General features: G+C 49.9%; 1 protein-coding gene across 1 annotated transcript in view; it reads left to right on the plus strand.

Moving 5' to 3' along the window:
• Nucleotides 1-370: 370 nt before the first annotated feature.
• ADCY1 (adenylate cyclase 1) overlaps nt 371-25,551 on the plus strand; it is a 226,498-nt gene continuing 201,317 nt past the window's right edge. Inside the window, exon 1 of the mRNA XM_075558128.1 lies at nt 371-991. Within this exon, the coding sequence (XP_075414243.1) occupies nt 371-991 (621 nt within the window). The remainder of the gene's footprint in view (nt 992-25,551) is intronic.

The following is a 25,551-nucleotide window of genomic DNA, read 5'->3' on the forward strand; positions in this document are numbered from 1 at the left end:
CGCGGAGCCGCGGCCGGCTGGGCTGGCGGGGGCCGGAGGGTGCGTGCCCGCAGGGCCGTGCGCGGCAGCCCCGCCGCCCGGGAAGATTCGGACGCGAGCGCGGGAGGCGGCGCGGTGGCTGGGGCCCCTCTGTCGCAGCGCAGTCGCGGCGGCGGCCCCGCGGCCGCGGGCGGCGGGCGCCAGTGCGCAGGCGCGCGGCGGGACGGAGACATGCTCCCGGCCGGCTGGCGGCGGAGCCGGCGCCTCGCTGCCCGCCCGCGCCCCGGCTGCCGCGCGCCGCCTCTCCCGCGCGGCGTGCGCCCCGCGCCCCGGCCGCCCCGGGGCGGGCGAGCGGCGCGCCCTCGGCCCGCGGCCGCTGCATGGCTCTGAGATGGAGGGGGCGCCGCACGGAGGCGGCGGCGGCGGCGGGGATCGAGGCGGTCCGGAGCCGGCGGCCGAGACCGGCGGCTGGCGCGGGCTGCGGGCGTGCGGCGAGGAGTTCGCGTGGCCGGAGCTGGAGGCGCTGTTTCGCACCTACACGCTGCGGCTGGAACAGGCGGCCACGCTCAAGGCGCTGGCGGTGCTCAGCTTGCTGGCGGGCGTGCTGGCGCTGACCGAGCTGCTGGGCGACCCCAGCCCCGCGCCCGGCCTGGCCAAGGGTTCGCACCCGGTGCACTGCGCTCTCTTCCTCTTGCTCTTGGTGGCCACCCACGTCAAGTACCTGCAAGTGCCCCAGCTGCAGAAGATCGGCAGGCTCACGCTGCTCCTCAGCCTCACCTTCGCGCTGCTCTGCTGTCCCCTGGCGCTGGGCGGCCCCATCCGTGTCCAAGACCCGGGCCCGGCGGCTGCCCAGCAGGGCGTCTGGCAGCTTCTTTTGGTTACTTTCGTGTCCTATGCTTTGCTGCCTGTGCACAGCCTGCTGGCCATCGGCTTTGGGCTCGTGGTGGCCGCCTCGCACTTGCTGGTCACCGCCACCTCGGTCCCTGTCAAGCGCCCACTTCTCTGGAGGACGGTAAGTGTCACCCGCGACGCTCTTTCGGTCTCAGACACCCCTGCTGGGTGCGGGGAGCGGGAGGAGGTCGGTTGTGTTTCTTTATATTGGGCAGGTGGGGAAACTGAGGCCCCGGATCTGGGGCATATTCAAGGTCACACAGCAAGTGTGAATGCAGGCAGGGCTGACACTTGGGGCCCGGATTCCCGAGTTACCGTCCACAAAGTGTCCCTGCGTGTCAAGTCCGGGGAAGGGAAACCAGCACAAAAGAGGGAAAGATGTACCTAAAGTCATGCAACTGGTGAGGGGCCAGCCTGGCCTTTTCACTGAGTCTACATTACCCCCTGCCTCTGAACTCCTATTTGTCCCGGACACTTCCAGAGGAGGAGCCGCTGACAAGCATGGTCAATGGTCTATAAGATGCCCCTGGCTCATGGCACAGGGCAGAGACTACTCTGGCACATCCGGAAACTTGCAGGATCCCTGGACAGGCTCTATGCCTTTGAAAGCCAGGAGTCCGTGGGGGAAAATGTCTACCCCGCCAGTCATCCCCTTAGCCCTCCTTACCAGTCTTCCCTGTCACCTCTGCTAGGGACTGTCCTGGCTCCACCTCTGAAACTTTGTGTTAGCGTCTTCTTGGCTGGTGGGCAAGAAGGTGGCCAGCATGCCACCTCTTCTCCCTCTGGTTCCTATAGGTACCCATCCTACTGTAAGAGGACACCCCTGTCCTGTCAGATTTGGGAGCACTCACTGCAAGGACGTGGGCAGGTGGCAGCTTCTTCCTACCTTGGGCTTGGATGGCCCTCGTAGGGAGAGATTTTGTTTTTACCTCTGCCTTTGGCTTAGCAAGAGGGTGTTGCTTGCTTGCTTGCTGGTGGAGGATGAGGATGGGGAGCCACTCAAAGGAGAGAAAGCAGAGGGGAGACGGGGCGGGGGGTGTAAGGAGAAGCTGGACACACTGAACACAGCACATGGAGGGTGGTGGTAGTGGAGAGGCAGCCAGCCAGAAGGAGTGTAGAGACAACAAGGTCTAGAGTCATGGTCTCCAGGGGCAGCACAGGCCAGAGAGAGTGGGACGCAGTCTGACTCTGGGAACAAAAGTTGACCCCAATCCCTTCCTGGAGGAAGACCAGCCTGTGACCAAACTCAGGGGTGGGGGTGGGGTGGAGGAGTATGTAAGGGAACTGGCAAAGAAGTGGTGAAGAATCAATGGGAGAAGTAGATGGTGACGACCAGAGACAGAAGCCCATTACAGGTAAAGGCTCTGTGCACCAGAAAGGGAGGGGCCAGGACCTCCCAAGTGTCTCCTCTGGTACCTCCGATGCGCTATGCTTACTGCTTTCAGGGGGCCCCATCTGCTAGATGTTTAGCCTGGGCCTGATATTAGGCCCTACAACCGGATGATCCCAGCAAGCATGACCATGAGGCTAGACTGGAAGCCTAAATGGTGTTTTAGCACAGGGTAGAGAGGAGATCAGAACTTACCTGTGGGCAGACCAGGTGGGTGGGGGGGCTGGCTGCACCCTGGTACACCAAGGAATCAGCTGGCACAAGAAAAGGCTTTATTACCTTTTTTCTCCTTTTAGAATAAAAACCTTTTTGATGTAGCTCTAGTAATTCCTTTTAAAGAACTGAAGATGGAAAACGAGAGAGAGGAGATTGTGTATCAAGGTGCTCTGGACACAGGGACCTCTCTTCTTTTGAAGATAAGTGAGCCTCCAGCTAGTCTAGGAGTTCTGGTGTCATAGTGGTTATGCATTGGGTCGTTCACCTTGAAGTTAGCAGTTTGAAACCACCAGTCACGCTGAAGGAGAAAGATGAAGCTTTCTTCTGCTGTAAAGAGGAGCAGGCTTGGCAACCCACAAGGGTGAGTCTACCTTGTCCTGCGTGGTCGCCAGGACTAAAAATTGACCTGATGGCAATGACCTGGGCGTTGGTTTTTTTTTGGTTATGTCTGTCTTGGGAGCATGGATTCTCAAGGAGCAGCCTTTCGGTTGTCACTGCTGTTAGCTGGGACTCTCTGAGTGTCTTAGTCATCTAAGTGTTGCCATAATGGAAATACAGCAATGGTGACTTCAACGGAAGTTTAGGCTCTCACAGTTTAGGAAGCTCGGAGTCTGAATCCCAACTCTCGAAGGAGGCTTCTTTAAGTCGGGAGCAATGTCTTCGTGCTTCTGAGCTTCTGCTCCCGGGCCCCCTTCATGTGGTTCGGCAGCTCTCCTCCTGTCTCTGCTTTTCTTGCCAGTGTGTTGAATTTCTTCATATCTCAAAAGACATGGACTCAAGACCCGCCCGACTCGAATCCTGTCTCATTCACACAACAAAGAAAACCGTCTCTGACCACAGCCAGAGTGATACTCAGGCCAAATTCACTGCCATTGCATGGACGTGCTACTCTGGTGGGTTTCCAAGGCCATAAATCCTCCTGGGAGCAGAGCGTCTTGTCTTTCTCTGAGGCGCAGCTGGGGTCTCTAGCTGCTGACCTTGTGGTTAGCAGTCCACAGGAGCCCACTATGCCACCAGGGTTATGATTTACGGCACGAACTTTGGGGACTCACAATTCCTTCTGTAACACTGGGCACTGCCAACCTTTTCCTTTTTGTGTCTATTGCCTTATCTATTAAAAAAAAATCACACCCACCGATCTCGGGGATCTACATATAACCTCCTCTCTGGGGGATGGGCAACAGGAAAGTGGGTGAAGGGAGATGCTGGGCAGTGTAAGATAAGATAAAATATTATTTATAAATTATTAAGGGTTCATGAGGGAGGGGGGAGGTGGGAGGGGGGAGGGAAAAAAGGAAAACGAGCTGATTCCAGGAAGCGGAACCCAAGCGGAAGACGAGTTTTGAGAATGATGAGGGCAACAAATGTATAAGGGTGCTTTACTCAATTGATGTATGTATGGATTGTGATAAGAGTTGTATGAGCCCCAATAAAATGATTAAAAAAAAAACCAAACAAACCATAGAGCTGACTCCAGCTTACGGTGATCAGAGGCAAATTGTGCTCTGTAGTAGGGTTTCAGTGGCTGATATATATAAAAAGTCATTTTATTGGGAGCTCTTACAGATATTATAACAATCCATAATTCAATTAGATCAAGCTTAATTGTACAACTGCTGCCACCATCAGTTTCAAACATATTCTTTCTTCTTGAACTCTCTGATATCAGATCTCCTTTATTCCCATCCTCCCCTACACTTGCCCCCAGGAACCCTTATTGTTATATATTATTATTATTTTTTGCCATATCTTACACCATCCAATGTATCTGTTCACTTACAATTCTATATTCATTCCCCTTGCGTGGGGTTATACAGTCATCACATATCTATTTTTATACCTATATATGTAATTTTTATTTTCTTGCTTTTTCCTCTTTTTCTTTCCTCCTGTTCCACTATCACGTTCACCCATTGTTCACCTCTCAGTAATTCCTCTCGGATACATTTCAATTGCTCAAACATGACCAGGAATACTACACTCTCCTCACTTGCGATTCCTCTGTTCCTGTTGTATTGGCTCACTGCTACCCTCTCCCAGCCTCCCCACCTCCCCTGCCAACTTGAGTCCTGTTGCTGTCTCCTTGGGATTACCAGACCTTCCTCTCAAGGTGCCCACCCAGAGGTGGATTCAGGTCCCTAACCTTTCAGTTAGCTGCCAAGCACATTAGCCACGTCTCCCTACCCAGGGATGTGTCACCTGGTAGGTGTGTGGTAAAGGTTTAAAATTAATACTGGAAAGGTACATATTGGAAATCTTCTGCCACTCTAAATCGTTTGGGCTCCTTTAAGTATTGTCATCCAATTCCACCTAGTTACATGGGGGTGCGTTTGGAGGGCAATGTGTTGGAATCACTGTAGAGAAACATTGGTAAGGGCTAGGTGATTCCCAGCGACTCGCCCTCCCAGCTGGAAGGCTCCCCAATCTCTGGTGTCTCAGCACTGGCATGCCCTTGCCCTTTTCCTGCTGTCTCCTGGGCTCATGGGTGGGTGGAGGTGGGGGTGGAGGGGGGCCGAGGCTGCAGTAGAGTTGCTTGCTCACAGGGCAGCTTCTCTGACTTCGGGCAGCATGGGCCATGACCACCTGGGCCCGCTGTGCTGCTCCCCCATTAGCATGCCCCGACCTGCCTGCCGGAGGCTCACCCAGGATACTTGCCTGCTGCAAACACCAGGAGCCAATCAACCCTTCCTTGCACGATTTCCTGGATGAGATCGACTTATTGGGAAAAGGAACTACTCTCTTTGGTTCTCCCTCATCTCTCAGACTGGAGGCTTCTTACCAGAAGAACTTTAAGGTGGTTTAGAGCTCTTTAGAGCCAATGCCTTCCTCTTAGACTTGGGACCACATGTTGGCTCTGATGGACTGTGCCATCTCTTCTTACAGCCTCTGTTCCCACGTCAGGTAAGGCTCCAGGGGCTTGGTCGATGCAAGGTCCTCATTCCCTGAGCCTCCTGGTTCTCTTCTGCAAAGCCAAGACCAGCCTGGGCTGCTGATTAGGGGGGATTAGAAGGAGGATGGCCCTGGTGCCTATCCAGACAGCTGACTTGCTCAGCTAGTCCTCTGTTCATCCTAAAAGGGCATCTAAACAAACACACTTTAGATCTCTAAGTCAGGGTAATCTATAAGAGAAAGCCCCCCCCCCCCCCGCCCCTCCAAAAAAGGAAAAAAAAGAGAGAGAAAGGCCCACTTCAGAGGAGGTACTCCAGAAATATTTGCTGAGTGGTGATGGGTATATCTCCACCCCGCCCCCCAGCTCCCAGTCCATTGCTTTGGTCACTGGCTGTTGCCTAAAATGAAATGCAGTTCGTTATTTGAATGTAAAGAGCCATTGTTGTAAGGAAGAACTTCAGGGGAGCCAGTATGGGCAGGAGGGCATTTGAGGCGGTGAGGGCAAGGACCCGGGGTGGCAGTTATGGGAGGTGAGGGCTGTAGTGCAGGAAGGCAGGCGGCACCTGATTTCTACCTCTGTCTCTTTGCTGGTGTCATTTGCTGATCTGGGCCCTCCTGGGGCAGTGGGACCCAGTGAGTGATTATCGGGGTGACATGTGAATTAGCTGAGACTCTCTTTTTGCGGTTTTCATTCCGCCAGAGCTCTGTTTAGGAAAAGCACATTGTCCTGAGGGAAGACCGTGAACACCTCTCAGGGAAGCAGACATTCCAGGCCCTGAGATGACTCGGTTTTTCTCATGGCTGAGCCCACATCCTAGGTGTGCATAAGTGGGTGGGCAGCTGTTCCAGGCTGGGCCCAAGATAAAGACCCATTTCCCTGAGAAGCCTGTCCAGATGCCTGCGCACCTAGGCGTGCGTGCTCCTCTGCCCCTGCAGACCCCCGGTGCAGGGGCTGGGTCTGCCGGCATCCTTCTGCTGCCCCAGTGCTCGGCCAGATCCTGCATGGCGTTGGGTTGGGGTATTTCTGACCTAGAGGGGAGCATGCTATGTGACTCCTGCATGGGGACAGGATGTGTGAAGCGGAGGAATGTCATCTCCCTCCCCTGATGGAAGGATATCACCCCAGGTAGTTCTGTCCCCTTAGCTGGGGTTTTGTCTCCTGCTAGCTGACTCTGTGAGTGCCTTGGTTGCATTGTCTGGTAAGCATCGCACTACAAGGTAATAGTTCAGCCATCACCCACACCCCCTCCCAGCTCTTGTGTCCCAGGGAGAATGATGGATGAGGTGAGGACAAAGGTCAGGGGAGGCTGGTGGTTTCAGGGCTGCAGGGAGGCTGTTGCCCTTTGTCTGAGAAAATGCCCTTGAAGGTTTTCAGGCAGGAAGGACTCAGGGCACCTCCTGGAACGGAGAACTCGGGGAGACAGAGTGGGTTCAGGGAGGCTGTGGTCCAGGGCGGAGGCCTCAGGAGCTCAGACCAGTAATGCCCCTCCTCTTGCAGAGGTTAGTATGGGCAGGCGGCTGGCAGTGGGTGTGTTTGTGGGAGTGAGTGGGGGCGGGGAGCTGGGCACAGGAGTAAGTGTAGCGGGCATGGGGTGAGCCATTTGCCTTTCACCATCTCCGCATTAGGGGCAAAGCCCGGATGAGATGGTTCATACCTGTTCAGACTCAGCTCCTTTCTCACACTTAAGGGGGGTGTGGGTGGGGGGCTGCAGGCCCCCCCCCCCCGCATTGTGTGTGGCCTCCTCTTGCAGTCCTGCCACCCTGGTCTCCTCTCTGTGGCCCCTCCCCAGCTCCCGCCCACTCTCGCTCCCCTAACACAGTCCCTCCTCTGGCCAGAGGGCTTTTTCCATTTAGGGAGAGGAAGCCCTGTGCACTGTCATGATGAACGGGTAGTGGAGGGACTCCTGCTGCTGCTTCTCTTCCTCCTTTCTTGCTAAGGCGTTTCGTTTTGCTATTTAGAGATGCCAGCTCCCTTGGAAGGAAGGGGTGGCTGTAAGAAAAGCCGTTCTCCTCTAGGATGCTGTGTTAGACAGGGTTGACTAGAGAAACAAATTCATTGAAACTCATATCTATCTCTATCTCAATCTATATATCTATATGGAAGAGCTTTATATCCAAGAGTAATTGTATATCAAGAAACATCTCAGCCAGTCCAGATTAAGTCCATATGTCTGATATTAGTCCATATGTCTGAAAACCGTATATAAGTCCCTCTCCAGACTCACACGGCACACGCAATGATGCTGAAACTAGGAAGATCAGAGGCCAGTGGATGAAAAGTCTTGTGGATCCAGGGGCAGTGGAAACATCTCAGGGCTCTGGCACGAGAGAGACCCACCTCTTCTGATGGCAGAATCAAGAGAGGGAGAAGCTCTCAGAATCCTCATGAGAAAGTCATGCTCACAAGGAGGAAATCAATCAGGCTGTGGTCTAATTGACTCCACCCCTTCCTTCTTTTATCAAGCATACATGAAATTGTGTAATTGCCCCAGATCCCCAGTGGCATGGCAAGTAGAATGGAAATCCCCCACCTTTCCCATCTCTGTGCTGAAGAAAACACAGACCTTAGGAGGGACCCTATTTCTGAACATGGGGGCTGGGCAAGCCTCTCTGGTGTCCAAGGCTCTGTAACTCAGGACTGAGAAGAGGCCCAGAGCCAACCCCAGACCTATAGAGTCTGGAGCTGTCAACTCGAGCCTGCTGCTGTCCTTTCAGAGTTTAGGCACATGCCAGGTAGCTGAGATGGGCAGTACTACATGTCCTGAGTACTGGATCATCAGGCATGTTCAGCCTGGAAGGAGGGTCAGGTGGGGGTGGGCAGTGTCTGAGAGAGAGCCTGGGCCCATTGGGAAGTGTCTTCTCTGTAGACTCTCCAGCCCTTGGGGAGCTCATAGGTTGTGGGTATGGGAGGCCTCAGGCCCAAGACATGAGGTGTAGGTAGAGCAGGGCTGAGATGGTTAGTTTATTGTGCCAACCTGGTCGATAAACACGGTGGGGTTAATTGAAGGGCGGAGAGAGAAATGGCTTGGTGAGCCTCGCCTTTCGAATTCTCAGGTCTTTTGCTTTGTGATGATCAGACCAGGGTGCAGCTGCCTTAGCCAGTTCCCTGCTTCAGCTGGCAAGACTCACTTCCTGCAAGACATCCCTGAGGAGAAGCCACATGGACCTACCCTGATGCAGCCCTGGGTGCTGGAGCAGCTGCATGGAGACCCCTGCCAGCACTGAGATGCCTACAAGTTCACTGATTCGGCTTTCCTCCTGCAGTTGGCATCATAGTGTGCGGTGAGATGGAGGAGGACTTTGTGGATTGGTGTCAGACATAGGGGCTAATATTAGACTTGTGGGCTTGGGCAGCACTGGGTTGGGATGTTTTTTTGATGTGCACTTACCCTTTATATAAAACTCTCTCTCATACATGAGTTTCTATGGGTTTGTTTCTCTAAAGTACCCAGACTAACATAGTATGGTACCTGGAGAAACAATCATAACATGGAGAGTAGATGTTTGTTTGACCTCTCCCTCATGGTAGTTTTTCTTCTTTGTCTAGCCAGAGGTCAGATAAAGCCACATTGTTTACTTGGTTGTTTTCTGGGGAAAATAAGGGAAATAGGAAAACAGAAAGCTTGTAAGACCACTTGCTTTCAACCCTCAAAATTTGGTCTTCAGATGGGTTTAGGCCACACTTGCCAGGAAAGCTTTGAAAAGATAAGCCCCACCCAGTGCTTTGGAGTACTCAGGAACCGATGATCTTTGTCAGAAGCTGGAAAAAAATCTGAAACCATGAAGAAGACTCCTCTCTGGGACTGAATGTTAAAGGGAGCCTGAGAGCAGGCTGAGATGCTTGCTAGGTGACCACCTGGATCTACTTGTTGAGTGGAAGTGGGAGAAATGCAGCAATGAAGAGACGGGTTGAGTTTGGTCACTGACACCTGTGGACTTGGTTCACAGGAAAAAGAGAAGACGAGAGCGGGTTGACTGGTCTAAAGTTCATGACCTAGCACGAGGGGCTAGGCTTGTTGAGTATTGGTGCAAGCCTGTGGTTTAAAGTCAAGGCGACCAATGGGCACCCTGGGGAGGCTGAGTGAGGCAGCCCACATTGAATTGACCAGAGCCTGACCAGATGAAGAGATTTTTGAGCCTGTGAACTGGTGCATATTGTTGCTGACTTTATGGATGGCCTGTCTGGGTTTGACTTTGCTTGTGGATGCCTACTTCACAAGGTTCCAACTGGAATAAAGACTCTTCATGTTGAAAATTGTGATTGTTTCCTCAGAGCACAGGGTTGATGTAAGTGGGCAGTATATAAATTGGATACCCAAAACTGGGGAGATAAAGGCATGAAGCGGTTAGCTTACAAACTTTCATAGGTGGGGGAACATCTTCATAGGATTACAGGATTAAGATGTAGGTGTTACTTAATTGCAATTGTGAGGCTAAAGAATGCCAACTTGTACAGGTCCCAAGTTGGCAAGGGGTGAATTGAGATAGTTAAAGTTTATTGTGCCCACCAGGCCGATAAACACTGGGATTAATTGAAGGGTGGAGAGATAAATGGCTCTGTGAACCTTGACTTTCTAGTTCTCGGGTCTCTTACTTTGTGATGGTTACACCAGGGTGCAGCTGCCTTAGCCAGTTAGCCTGCTTCACTTGCAAGGCTCACTTCCTGCCAGACATCCCCGAAGATAAGCCACATGGACCTACACAGATACAGCCCTGGGTGCTGGAGCAGCCATGTGGAGACCCCTGCCAGCGCTGAGATGCTTACACGCTCACTGATTCGGCTTTCCTATTTTTAAAAAATCATTTTATTGGGGGGGGCTCATCCAACTCTTATCATAATCAATACATCCATCCATTGTTCAAGCACTTTTGTACATTTGTTTCCCTCATCTTTCTCAAAACATTTGCTTTCTACTTGAGCCCTTGGTATCAGCTCCTCATTTTTCCCCTCCCTCTCCCCCCCCCCACGAACCATTGATAATTTATAAAGTATTATTATTTTGTCATGTCTTACACCGTCCGATGTCTCCCTTCACCCACTTTTCTGTTATCTGGCCCCCAGGGAGGAGGTTATATATAGATCCTTGTAATCTGTTCCCCTTTCTCCCTCACCTTCCCTCCACCCTCCCGGTATGGCCACTCTCACCACTGGCCCTGAAGGGCTCATCTGTCCTGGATTCCCTGTTTCTAGTTCCTATCTGTACCAGTGTACATCCTCCAGTCCAGCTGGATTTGTAAGGTAGAATTGGGATCATGATATTGGTGGGGGAGAGAGGGAAGGAGGAAGCATTCAAGAACTAGAGGAAAATTGTATGTTTCATCATTGCTACACTGCACTCTGACTGACTTGTCTCCTCCCCACGGCCCTTCTGCAAAGGGATGTCCAATTTCCCACAGATGGGCCCTGGGTCCCCACTCCGCACTCCCTCTTATTCACAATGCTAAGATTTTTTGGGGGTATTTGATGTCTGATACCTGATCCCTTCGACACCTTGTGATCTCATAGCCTGGTGTGCTTCTTCCAGGTGGGCTTTGTTGTTGGCTTTTCTCTTGCAGTTGGCATCGTTGCATATGTTTTGTGAGATGGAAGAGGACTTTGTGGATTGGTGTCGGATATATGGGTTAATGTTGCACTTGTGGGCTTAGGCAGCACTGGGTTGGGATGTTTCCTTGACGTGCATTTAACCTTTATCTAAAACTCTCTCTCAAAGGATGTACACTGGTACAGATAGGAACCAGAAACGCAGGGAATCCAGGGCGGATGATCCCTTCAGGACCAGTGGTGTGAGGGGCGATACTGGAGGGTAGAGGGTGAGTGGGCTGGAAAGAGGGAACCGATTACAAGGATCTACATGTGACCTCCTCCCTGGGAGACGGACAACAGAAAAGTGGGTGAAGGGAGATGTTGGACAGGGAAAGATATGACAAAATAATAATTTATAAATTATCAAGGGTTCATGAGGGAGTGGGGAGCTGATGCCAGGGGCTTAGGTGGAGAGCAAATGTTTTGAGAATGATGAGGGCAATGAATGTATAAATGTACTTTACACAATTGATGTATGCATGGATTGTGATAAGAGTTGTATGAGCCCCTAATAAAACGATTAAAAAAAGAAATGTAAAAAAAAAAAGAAAAAAACCCTCTCTCGTATGCATGAGTTTCTGTGGGTTTGTTTCTCTAAAGTACCCAGACTAACACAAGGGCCACGTCAAATGCTGACCGTAGACCAGTGCTGACAAAGATTACTACGCGCCTCCCATCTGAGTCTGTGTGGGTTCAGGAGAGCAAGCTGATGCCAGTGGACATGTTCAGAATCTTAGTACGTCTTTTAAAGTTTGATTAGCAAATACGGAACCTTGCTTCTATAATGGTCTAGTGTTCCCTTTGCTGAATAGGCTCTCTGGACACTGTGACTTTGGCATGGTCACAGGGCCCAAGGTTGGAACTCAGAGACAACCACATTTTGTATACTGGAAGACCACAGTGGCCGTGTGACCACAGGCTTACTCACCGGGAGCTCGATCTTCCCTGGCTGGGGTCCTCAAGTTGACCCACACTGCCTGCTCTTCTGATGGTGCTGATGGCTGGGCTGACTTCTCGGCTGGTGTCTACTTCCTTAGGACTTCTTTCCTGGTGACCAGCCCTGTACCATCTCAGGGGTGCCTCCCCCTCCCTACCCACACATGCAGGGGCAAGCCAGTGTCCGAATTTTCTACACTAAACCTTGCTGTGAGGCTTTGGCCTGCCTGCACACCCCAGGACTTCAGGGGGCTCCTTTTCTCACACCAGGTATACCTGTCAGCATCTTAACCATTTAGCAGTAAGGTGTTCATGGCAATGGTATGCAAAGGCTCTATGCTAAGGAGCCTGGTATTTCCTACATGTGTGTGGCCCGTGGACGCTGTGAGATTATACAGAGAGCATGAAGCACAGAGACAAACCACATCTGAAGGTAAGGGAAAATTGAGGGGACCAAGGACTGTCACAACGTGTGCTGAGTCTGGACAGTGGGCTCCCTGCTCTGTGTGTTGATGCTGTTGGGAACACGGTAAGGAGCCTTCCTCCCATGGCCACAGTTGGACATGCAGTGATGTGTCCTCTTCCTGGGATTTCTGTGAGGCCCTTGCTCTTGGCTGCTGACTGTGGGTGCTTCACAATGCGAGGTAGTGCCCCTCAGTGTCTTTTTCTGCATCCCTTCGTGCTTTGCCTATGTGCGCCTGATAGGGGGAATATCCTCTTACTAGGATAGCTTGCTGCCGCCTGTAATCAGCCATGGCTTCTGAAAGGGAAGAGCAAGGATTGGAACGACTTCTTTCCACATCTTGTTTTCCGTGATCGCTGTTTTCTTAAATAGGATGTGCCCTGCTGCACACATGATGAACCGGGTGTGTGCCCCCCAGGAGCTGGAGTTAGACAGAGCGATCTACAGCTGTACCTGGTATTTTATTTTAAAGAGACTTGCAGACACCATCAATGTGTCCTGGGCACTGCCAGTGCTGGGTGGGTCTTATCCCAGCCAGGAATGTGACCTGTTTCTGATTGTGTGCACCTCTGGCTCAGTTGGTGCCTTCAGGTGTCAGGCCTGGGCATGGACTGAGCACTCAGACAGCCCTGCTGTGAGATGGGGCTTGAGATAGTGTCCACTTTTCGGAAGGTAAAAAATGAGGCATCAAGTCAGGTGGGTTGGGGAGCCTGAGAGAATTGCCGCTTGGCATCTCTGATCGCTAGTGGACCTTTGAGCCTAGTGCGAGCCTCTCTGGACATGCAGGGCCCTCAGGCCATTGCTTTGCGAGGTTCTGATGGGAATCCACTGAGCTGTGTGTGCACGCGCTTGCTTTCTGACTGGGAGTTCCCCCTTATCTCCCCAATGTGAGCATTCGGATGCTCTCTTCTCCGCTGCACTGGGTCAGTCTCTGGTCAGGCCTGCTCCTTGCTCTCCTGTGCCCGGTGGGGTGGAAGTCCATGCTGTCACTCCTTTCAGCCCTGAGACCACTTAATCCACTAAGGTGAAGGCACTGAGTTTACACAAGAGCTTCAAATACAATTCTCGTTTCATCTGTCCTTCACAGAACCTGCTCCGAGGTCTGGTGACCACATCTGTTCCTCAGTTCCAGGGTGGCAGGGCTCCTGGGAGCATATCAGATTTGTGAAGCTCAGCGCCCAGTGAGAAACTCACGGCAGCTCCTTGATTTACCACCCAGCACTACATAGGGTGGTGTGGCATTCCTGTGGGGATCTACTCATTCCCCCCTGGGGACCAGATCTCTAAGCCACCATGAGGGAGATGCCCCGAGAGCCCAGGGCATCCGTGACACATAGGTCTTCTGAGGTCAAATGTCCTCTGGGAGCAGTCCTCCCAGAGCTGGCTCCACTTCCAGGTCTGAGAGCTGCGGCCCTGTGCCGTGCAAAACTGGCCCTGCAGAGATGGCCCTGTTCTTATCACAAAGCCACGGAGAGGTTTGTACATGACACAGGGCGACACAACACAGGGTTGCTAGAGTACTTTGAGAAAGGCCACCCAGCTCATTGTGGAGGCCAAGGTAGCTGCTAGCAGGAGGCAAGCCATTCTAGGGAACAACAGCAGTGTGAGAAATCCTGAGACCAGAGATAACATGATGTGCTGAGAGCCACGTGCTGTGAATATGGCCAGTGTGTTCGGCTGGCTTCTCTAGAGAAACAAAACCGTGACATTTGTATGTGTATGTAGACATAGAAAGAGATTTATATCAAGAAATGGCTCACACAGTTGTAGAATCGGGTGAATCCAATCCAGTTCATGTCAGATACACGCTGAAGGCTTCTCCTGACTCTGGTAGCTGCCGGGCCTGATGAACGGAGCAGGAAGACCACAGGCTGAGGTAGGCTGAGCTCCATGAATCCAAGACTGACGGCTCCTAGGACCGGCAGGTGCTGAAACAGGAGGTTGACAAACCAGATGCGGGATTCAAATCCGGCAGAAGCTGGCTAGCTTCCATCCACTGGTAGTTTATACTAAGAATAGGACACACCCCGAATAAGATCTACCTCAATTACATCAAGGCTGTGACCAGATTAAGGAAGCCTATTCTACTCCTGTAAATAGTCACAGCCTTGGAAACCGAAAGGGACAATTCTTCCCTGTTCTGTAGGGTTGCTATGAGTCAGAACTGATTCGATGGGAGTGAGTTTTAAAATTGTTTATTCAACCACAACTGCTTGGCTGCTCCATAGAAGATCCCATCATGGAGTTGATCACACCATGTTAGACTGGATCATGAGAATCCCAGCCCACCCGAGTTGAGATAAAACTCAACTACCACAGCTGAGATGTTTGTATATTGATTTTGTGTGCAAGCATGTGTGCGTGCCTATGTATATGCATGTTTGTGCACATGTACGTGCAGGTGTGTGCGTGCATGTGTGCAGTTCACCCATGCACACGTAAATGAGAGGCATGGGGAGACGTATGAGAGGTAGGTGTGGGGATGCTGGCTGAGCTTAGAGCTTGACAGTCTCTCTGAGGGTGTTGAGCTGGGAGGCTGTGCAGATGAAGACAGGTTGGCTGCAGCATCAGCGATGAATTGGTGGCCACTTCGGTACGGAGTGTGGTTGGTGTCTTAGTCGGTGGTGTTGTGTGGGATGTGTCAACAGTGGTCTCAGAAAATCATGAACGGTTGGATGTTGGAGACTGGGGGGGCAATGTGAGGTGACTCCCCGGGGTGAGTGGTGATGACCTTAGTCTCAGACATGGCATGTGGGAGAAGGGGCAGGCCTGTGAGATGAAGATTTTATGTTGGAAAATACCCATTTATGATGGCTTGTGTGACAGAGGCAATATCCAGGGGCCAGCACTGTCCATACTCACAAGAATACTGCCGGGCTTTCCGTTCTCCTGGGAGCAGCCTCCCTTTCTCCCTGCCACCCATTTTTGTCCCGTCATGCTCCCACCCTGGCCATGGAACAGAAATCCAATCTGCTATCACGTTGTGTTAGGCCAAGTCGACTAGAGCAACACATCCAGAGACACTCAGCTATGTATAAGAAAGACCTTTATATCAAGAAGTAATTGTATATCAAGAAAGTCCCAGTAGAGTCCAACTCAAGTCCCTAAGTCTGATACTGGTCCACAAGTCCCTCTTCAGACTCACGCAGCCACATGCAGTGATGCAGAATGCAGGAGGATCACAGGCTGATAGGGGCGTATTGTCCATGATCCAAGGTCAGTGGAAACATGGGAGGACTGCGGTGGCTCTCAGGGTAGCTGGCAAGTCAACAGGGAAAGGCAGAGTGGGGGTGTGTGGGAGGAGGGTCCTAGGGTCCTCCTTATAAGAAGGCCACACCCCCAGGGAGCCAGCATCCATCTCTGACCTGACTGACAGTAGACTCCACCCCCACACTTTTTACACCTTCAGGTTGACATAAAATTCTCTCTCACACACATCCTAATAGGGGAGGTCACTCCTAGGATCTGGAAACATTCTGAGCTCATTTTGTTTTGCCGGTCACCTGGTGCCACCACCAGATGGAACCACCGCAGAGGGCAGTGAAACAGAGCCAATTTCGAGATGACCTGCTGGGTAGATTGAGCAGGTGGAGCTTGGAGGGCTGAGATGGAGGGATGATGGTACACGGAGGGTGTTCAGATGCTCTTAATAAGCCGCCAGCCTATTGTAGCTAACCCTCCTAGTGCACTGGCAGAAAGCACCGATGCTCCATCTTCTTCCTCTGCTACATGAGAAGCTGGTTGCAACAGTGCATTCAGATTTTCATGACACCTCAAAATGCAGAGGTGGGCAGCCCACAGCATGGTAACTAACTGACGTAGACCCCGCTGCCAGCTGGAGGGCCGAAGGTATTGATATGGAGGCACATCTGCAACCCAGACTTGGCATGCTTTATGACCCAGCAGCTCATGGCAGTGGTGCAGAACCCACTCGGCCTCTCGTATATTCCTTTTGGTAAACAGATGTCTAAGTCTCCTGGCTACATTAGCAAAGTATCACCCTCTGGGTGGCTTTATAAAACAGAAATGCATTGTCTCCCACTTTTGGAAGCTCGCAGTACAAGTCAGGGCATCACATTGAGGGTTGGTAATGGCAGGATTTTCTGATCATCCGTTAACTTGCAGATAGTTCCACACACAATCTTTGCCTCCACATGGGTCTCTCTGTATCTGTGTTCCACTTTCTAAGACATGACTCAGAATTGAGTTTAGGACTTACTCTAAACCTCATCAACCCGAAAGACAATTCTTATGTACAAAAAGGTAGCTTTAACAGGCATAAGGGTTAAGGTTATAGTATGTGCTCCTGAGGGACACAGGCCAACATATAACATTCTGCTCTTTGCCTCATCTAAATTCATGTCTTTTTCTTTTACAAAATAAACTCATTCCAACCCAGCATTTCCCAAGATCTGAACTCATTCTGGCACCACTACTAAGTTCAAAACCTCATCTTCTGAATATACAAATTAGGTATGGGTGGGACCCTGGGTTCAGATGCATTCTGGGATGAAATGCTTCCCTATCTGTTTTAGTCTGGGTTCTCTAGAGAGGCAAATCCACTGAAGCTTATGTATGTCTTTATATACTGATATTAATCTCAGAGAAACGGCTCACCTGGTTTAGAGACTGACAAGTTCAGATGTAAGACCGGTGGCTTCTACTAACTCATGTAGCTGCTGGGGCTGACAAACCCAAGACACGTGAGTCAGATGGCAGGCTGCTGACTATGGAAGTAAATAACTCCAAGGTCAACAGATAAGATGTCAGGCTGCTGATTCACAGGCTGCAGACGCTAAGCATTTCCAGCATCAGTAGGCAGGCCACTGGCTCAAGGCCAAAGAACTGGAGGTCAGATGACGACAAGCCAGATGCAGGATCCAGAAAGCAAAAGAGCTTTTCCAGCATGAAAGGAAACTTCCTTTCAACTGTTAATTTCACACTTCAGATCTCTTAATGGGGGGTAGCTGTGTAACCGCCAAACCACAGAGAATCAAGGCCTAGCCATGTGTAGGTAGGTAAAATGTAGGGTACAGGAGATCTACTTCAGGAGTACGGTGGTGGAGTAAGCAGAGGGTAAACATTTCCAGTCCAGAGGGAGAAATTGGGAAAGAAATTTTTATAGACGCTTTATTGTGCTCATGCGGAGCTTGTGGTTTAAGAGGCAGGCATGCAAGCAGAGCAATGGCGTGCTGCATGGTTTAAAATCAGGAAAAGCGTGTGTCAGGGCTGCATCCTCTCACCGTACTTATTCAGTCTGTATGCCGAGCAAATCCTCAGAGAAGCTGCCTGTGAGGAAGAGGAGTGCCGCATCCGGTTTGGAGGAAGCTTATTCACAACCTGCGATCTCCAGATGTCACAATCTTGGTTGCTGAACATGAAGAGGACCTAAAACCCTTGCTGATGAAGATCAAGGACTGCAGCCTTCAGTCTGAATTACAACTTAATGTAAAGAAGACCCAAATCCTCACAACCGAACTACTGGAGAAAAGTGGAGAAGAGGTTGAGGTTGTCGAGGATTTTGTCTTGCTCATGGAAGCAGCAGCGGCCAAGAGATGACAAGATGGGGTGCATTCGGTAAATCATCAGCGTGTTGGAGAGCAAGGATGTTACAGTGAGGAATAATGTGCACCTGACCCAAGCCGTCGTATTTCCTGTTGCTTCGGATGCGTGTGAAGTTTGGCTATTGAATGGAGAACGAGGAAGGATCCATGCATGTGAGCGGCGGCGTTAGAGAAGACTATTGAAGGCACTATTGACTGGCAAAGGACACACGTGTCTGTTTGGGAAGACGTATGGCCGGAGCAGTCCTCAGAGGCAAGGATCGCGAGACTTCATCTTGCGTACTTTGGACAGGTTGTCAGGAGAGCCCAGTCCTCGGGGAGGGTTGTCCTATTTGGAAAAGTGGAGGGGCAGCGGCAAGAGAAAGGCCCTCAGGGGGCTAGGATCACACTGGCTGCAACAGTGGCCTCAAGCCTAGGGACAGTTTTGAAGACGAAGTAGGACCAGGCAGTGTTTGGTCCGATGGCACCTAACAAGAACAGCAACAAGCAAGCAAGTAGAAACCCCCAAAGGACAAATACTATGAGCTCTCAACACTGGAACATAACCTACTCTTTTCCAAGCCCCACCCTCTTTCCTGGTCTGCTTTACCCCTCAACTTTGGGCAGCAGCCTTTGAGAGGAGCAGCTTTACCTTTGGACCCAGGTCGTGGCCCCACCCATAGAAACCAAGGAAGCTATAGCTCGGCTCCATGTCCTTGTCAACCACCTGCACTTCTCTGCCTGCTCACAGGATTATGTTTTCATTTTCGGGGAGGACAACCAATATCTACGCCATGCGTCTCCACTGGCCTTTCTCCTGGCTGTGAAATTCCAGGAGGCAGGCACCTTTACCGTGCTTTGTCTACCCCCCATCCCTTTTAGTTTAAAGTGACCGAGTTTCTGCTGACATGGCTGATTAGATACATTGGCCAAAGGCCTAATCTCTTTAGCAAAAGTCTGTGTAGCCACAGCCTGGTGATCTCTCCAGGGCACACACTCAGGGTTTTTTTTTTTTTTCCCAAATCTTTAAGTTTTAGTTTATTTTTTTTTTGTGCAGTTCATTTCTCAGTATTTTCATTCTGCATTTGACTATAAGCACCAAGAAGAAAAATGTTGCCTTCTTAAGATCTCACTTAGGGATCTTCCAAGTCAAATATTAAAGCTTGACTTATAAGTATTGCTTTCCACAAAAAACATTTGAACATAACTCAGACAAGCTCTTTGTCCATTTATAGCCAGGGTCTTCTATCACCTCGTGTATAATTACTTGTTTATCACTTTCTGTTGAGGCCTCACTGGAAACATATTCAGCATCCACATTTTCAGAAGCGTTCTGTTTATGACACCAGAAGTTTCATTATAAAATTTATCATTTTTTTCCCGAGGCCTCATCTGAATCTCCCTTGGTATCCAAAATATTACCAACCATCTCATCAAGGTCCCTGCTACCAAGTGTACCGCAGCTCTTCCAGTATCTGTCCATTACTCATTTATAACTCCTGCCCCCCCACCACATGTCAGGTATTTACAGTAGCAGGACCCTACTTTTCAGTGCCACCATTTGTCTTCCTTTCCCTGGGCTGCAATACTGAAATCCCACCGAGTGGCTGGCTGGATATATTGTCTCACCATTTTGGAAGCTAGAAATCCAAATCAGGGCATGGGCTCTAGGGAAAGACCCTCCCTTCTCAGTAGCCCTAGGCGTTCGTGGCCTGCCTGGGCTTATGAACATTTCTTCCCATGCTGGTTTTGTCCGTCTCTCCTGTCTCCATGTCTGCTTTCTTTTTTTATAAGACACCATTCAAAAAGGATTAGATTTAGGATTTAACCTGTTCTGGTATGATTTTATTAACAGAAAAAGAAACACCTATTGCCAATTAAATATAGTAGTTAGGGCTTCAACATGTTTTTGGCTAACAGTTCAACTCATAACAGCTGCAGAAGGGAGACAGCGGACAGTGGATGGTGTGAAGCTATATTTAGATCAGTGACACCAGCTCTCCCTGGTGAGTGCATACAGGTGTTGCATGGCTTAAGCTCCTCCGACTGGTCTCTTCTTTGGGTGGGTCCCTCAGGTAGTAAGGCTGTCCAGGAGCAAGAGAGAGGCTCTGCCTCCTGCGTGTGGGATAAGCCACTGCATCTGAGAAGACGCAGCTTTGTCTCATCTGCAGCACAGGCAGTGTCAGCACCTGAGGCTCAGGAAGTGGGTGCAGGCTTTAGTTCCTGGAGGCTTGGGCCTGGATTCTAGATGATGATGGTGTTGCTACACGCACTTCATTATCTGCCACGTACAGGGCTCTGCACTGGGAGCATCTCATCTGTTGTCTTTTTAGTACTCTATATAAGGTTTTCAGTGGCTTGTTCTCCTGATGTGGGCAGTCGAGTCTTTATTGTCTGTCCTTAGTCTGGAAGCTTCGCTGAATCGGGTTCACTTTGGGTGCACCTGCTGGCATTTGGAATACATGACATAGCTTCCAGCAACTCACAAGCCACCACAGCATGGCAAACTGACAGACAAGTGGTCTTCTTCCCCAAAGAGAAGAACACACTCAGTATATTTGAAACCGAAAGAACCCAAGGGGTGGGGGGGAGCAAGCCTTGAATTGCAATTTTGAAATATTTTATAGGCAAAATATTGAATGATGCACACATTATCAAGAGAAGATGGAAAGAACACACAGAATCACTGGACCAGAAAGAACTAGTCAACAGTCCATTTTTAAGGAGATAGCATATGAGCAAGAGTCAATGGTACTGAAGTTCAAACTGCACTGAATGCATTAACCAAAAACAAAGCTCCTGGAATTGATGGAATGCCCTTTGAAATGTTTCATAAAGCTGAAGCACTCACTCATTTATATCAGGAAATTTGGAAGACAGCCTCTTGGCCAACTGACTGGAAGAGATCCATGTGTGTGACCCTTCCAAAGTATGGTGACCCAAGAGAATGCTCAAAATTTAGAATAATATCTTTGATATTGTACACAAGTAAAACTTTACTTAATCCAACAGCAGTTACAGCAGCACATTGGCAGGGAACTTCCAGAAGTTCAGGTGGTATTCGGAAGACAAGGTGGAACGAGGGATATCATTGCTGATGTCAGGTGGACCTTGGCCCAAAGCAGAGAATACTAGAAAGATGTTTAATTGTGTTTCATTGACTATGCTAAGCCATTTGACTGTGTGGACCAGAGTAAACGGTGGATAAGCTTGAGAAGAGTGGGAATTCCATTGTGCTCATTTGGAACTTATCATGGATCAAGAGGCAGTTGAGCCAATAGAACATGGGAATAAAATCACGAAAGGTGTGTGTCAGGGCTGCATCCTCGCACCATACTTGTTCATTTGATATGCTGAGCAAATCATCAGAAAGCTAGCTTCGACGAGGAAGAGTGATCTGCGGTATGCAGATGACACAGTCTTGCTTGCTGTAAGTGAAGAGGAACTGAAGCACTTCTGATGAAAATCAAGGATTGTAGTCTTCCGTGTGCATTACCACTGAATGTAAGGAAGACCAAAATCTTCACAATTGGACCAATAGGTGACATCATGATAGGTGGAGAAAAGGTTGAAGTTGTCAAGGATTTTGTCTTACTTGGATCCATAATCAATGCTCATGGAAGCAGCAGTCTAGAGGTCAAAAGACATATTGCATTAGATAAATCTGTTCCCCAAGAGCTCTTCAGAGTCTAGAAGAGGACGGTGTTTCTTTGAGGATAATGTGCACCTGAGCTCCACCATGGTACTCTCCATCGCATCATCTGCATGTGAAAGTTGGACACTGAATAAGGAAGACAGTAGAAGAGTCGATGCATTTGAATGGCGGCGCTGGAGATGAATATTGAAAGTACCAGGGACTGCTAACAGGACAGACTGATTTGTATTGGGAGAAGTAAGGCCAGAGTGCTTCTTTGAGGTAAGGATGGCAAGACTTTATCGTACATATTTTAGACGGATTGTCAGGAGAGACCAGTCCTTGGACATCGTGTTTGGTAAAGTGGCGGCGTGGCGATAGAGAGGAAGGCCTTCAACGAGATGAACTGACTCAGTGGCTGCATCAGTGGGCTCAGGCGCAGGAACAATTGTGAGGATGGTGCAGTGCTTCGTTCTGCTGTGTATAGGACCGCTGTGGGTCAGAGCCATCTCAATGGCAACAACAATAGCAACAGCCACATAGCCCTACAAGGCAAGTTCCTCCCTCCTGTTATGCCCAGCAGCAGACTCAGAATGGACAGATGACATGCGCAGGCCATGCAGATTGCCCCGATATGACTGGCCTTGGAGGGGAGATCTCTCCTTTCTGAGTCTGGGCTATTTTCCCCATTTCTACCCCCCTTTTTAATTTGACAATGTGAGGCCCACAGATTGGGTCACAAGGGAGGCAGATACTGTGTCACGCAAGAAACTGTCTTTTAGTCAAAGCATGCCCACAGCTGGAGACCTGCGTCACCAAGGCCTGGCTGGAGGGACCATAAAGTTCACACGGGGGCATGTGGCAGGTTTTTAAAAAACATTTTATTAGGGGCTCATACAACTCTTATCACAATCCGTACATATACATACATCAATTGTATAAAGCACATCTGTACATTCTTTGCCCTAATCATTTTCAAAGCATTTGCTCTCCACTTAAGCCCTTTGCATCAGGTCCTCTTTTTCCCCTCCCTCCCCACTCCCCCCTCCCTCATGAGCCCTTGATAATTTATAAATTATTATTTTGTCATATCTTGCCCTATCTGGCGTCTCCCTTCACCCCCTTTTCTGTTGTCCGTCCCCCAGGGAGGAGGTCACATGTAGATCCTTGTAACCAGTTCCCCCTTTCCAACCCACTCACCCTCTACTCTCCCAGTATTGTGCCTCACACCCCTGGTCCTGAAGGTATCATCCACCCTGGATTCCCTGTGCCTCCAGCTCCTATATGCACCAGTGTACATCCTCTGCTCTATCCAGACTTGCAAAGTAGTATTCGGATCATGGTAGTTGGGGGGAGGAAACATTTAGGAACTGGGGGAAAGCGGTATTCTTCATCGGTGCTACATCGTACCCTGACTGACTCATCTCCTCCCCAAGACCCCTCTGTGAGGGGATCTCCAGTGGCCAACAAATGGGCTTTGGGCCTCCACTCTGCACTTCCCCCTTCATTCACTATGGTAAGATTTTTGTTCTGATGATGCCTTATACCTGATCCCTTTGACACCTTATGATCTCACAGGTTGGTGTGCTTCTTCCATGTGGGCTTTGCTGCTTCTGAGCTAGATGGCCACTTGTTTACCTTCAAGCCTTTAAGACCCCAGACGCTATACCTTTTGATAGCTGGGCACCATCAGCTTTAGTCGCTACATTTACTTATGCACCCATTTGTTCTCAGGATCGTATCATGGAGATGTACACCCAATGATATGATTTTTTTGTTCTTTGATGCCTGATAACTGATCCCTTCGGGACCACGTGGTCACACAGGCTGGTGTGTACTTCCATGTGGGCTTTGTTGCTTCTGAGCTAGATGGCCACTTGTTTATCTTCAAGCCTTTAAGACCCCAGATGCTATCTTTTTTGATAGCCGGGCACCATCAGCTTTTTTCACCACATTTACTTGCTCACCCGTTTTGGCTTCAGCAGTTGTGTCGGGAGGGTGAGCATCGTACAGTGCCAATTTAATAAAAGAAAGTATTCATGCATTGAGGGAGTGCTTGAGTAGAGGCCCAAGGTCCTTATGCCACCTTAATACTAAACCTATAAATATAGACACGTAGATCTATTTCCCCATCCTCATATATATATATTTTCATGTACATGTCTTTGTCTAGACCTCTATAAAGCCCTTTGTCTCCTAGCTCTTTCCTCTATTTCCCTTGACTTTCCTCCTGCCCCACTATCATGCTCCGTCCCCACCTGGGTTACAGCTATACCTCTTCTTTACGTTACCTTACCCTTTGTCATTCCCTACCAGGCCTGCCACTCCCCCCTCAACACCAATTTGGATCCCATGTTGTTCCCTTGACCCTGGGTTAGTTAACACCTCTTCCTTACTCCCCACTTCCCCCTATCCCAAGTCCCCCCGGAACTGTCGGTCCTGTTGTTTTTCTTCCAGATAGTTCATCCAGCCTGTCTTATTTAGACAGACCTATGGAGATAATAACATGCACAAATACATGACAGAGTAAAACAAAGCAACAGTATACAACAAAACAACAACAAACCACTGACAAAGAACAAAACAAAACACATCAAGAAAGAAAAGCTTGCAGTTAGTTCAAGGATCGTTTTTTGGCCTTTAGGAGTGTTCTCCAGTCCAGTCTGTTGGGGGCACCACGCCCTGGCCCCAAAGTCCACTTTCAGCATTCCCTGGGGACCTTGCCGCTCCATTTCCTTGCTGTTCCGCTGCACTCCCCCAGTGCTTTGCCTCGGTGTGGTGGGATCAGGTCAGGTGCAATTCGTACACCGTGTCTCCGGTGCTGTCCCCTATAGCACCATTGGTCATTGAGGGGCATCATGTCTCATAGTGGGGCCAGCCATGTTGTCCTCTCTGTGGATTGGTTGCTCTAATCAGGAACATCATCCTCACGGCCTGGGCCAGAGTGGGCCTGGGCCAGAGTGGGCCAGGCTGTGCTCCACTCTCTCCTTCTCCCCCTTCCTCTGCTCCCCTGTGCTCTGATCAGATATGTCCCTCTCCCGGACCTGCAGAGTTAATGTCGTCCTTTGAAACAAATTCTTCTCCAGGGAAGGGCAGGAATCCACTTAATTTTTGGTGCTGGGGCTAGCCTCCCAGACCTCTCCACTGGTTCCCTACTCCACGCTGGAATGTTGCATTCACACCTTGCGGCAGTGGGTTGAAGTCTGGTCCCTCTTTCCCTGTGGAGATATAAACAATACCCAACCCTTGGGTGGATTAGTGCCCCATGCCCCCGCTCCCCTTTTCTTCCTTATATTCATCCTTTTGTTTCCCTTTGCCCCCCTCCTCCACCATTGTCTACCATGTGCATCCCTGGTTTTGATCTGGTCTCTGCCATACTACACAGTCTTCACCCCAAGAATGTTTGTATACAGTAGCTTTTCCCCCTCTGCCCCTTTTGCATTTTTTTTTAATACTTACCTCAGCGGGCTCATGTTGTACTTGTTCTTTTGTGCCTGACTTACTTCGCTTAGCATGATTTCCTCCAGTTCTTCCTATGCCGCTATGTGCTTCATACCTTAATCACTGCTTTTTAGTGATGTGTAGTACTCCATTGTAAGTATATACCACAGTTTTTTAATCCAATTGTCAGTTGATGGAAATTTGAGTTGCTTCCAGCTCCTTGCAATTGTGAACTGTGCCGCAATGAACATTGGAGCACAGATGTCTGGCCTTGGTTTGTTTCTTGCCTCTTCTGGGTATATGCCCAGTAGGGGATTGCTGGGTCATATGGTAACTCTATTTCCATCTGTTTTACATATCGCCAGATTGATTTCCATAGTGGCTGTACATACTTACAGGCCCACCAGCAGTGGATGAGAGTTCCTGTCTCCCCACAGCCCCTCCAATACTTGTTGCTTTCTGATTTTTTGAATTGGGCTACCTTTGAGGGTGTCAGGTGGTACCTCATTGTTGTTTTAATTTGCATTTCTCTTATGGCTAAAGATCAGGAACATTTTCTCATATGTTTGCTGGTCATTCGGATTT

Source organism: Tenrec ecaudatus, chromosome 9, assembly GCF_050624435.1.
Source record: "Tenrec ecaudatus isolate mTenEca1 chromosome 9, mTenEca1.hap1, whole genome shotgun sequence".
Classification (NCBI taxonomy): domain Eukaryota; kingdom Metazoa; phylum Chordata; class Mammalia; order Afrosoricida; family Tenrecidae; genus Tenrec; species Tenrec ecaudatus.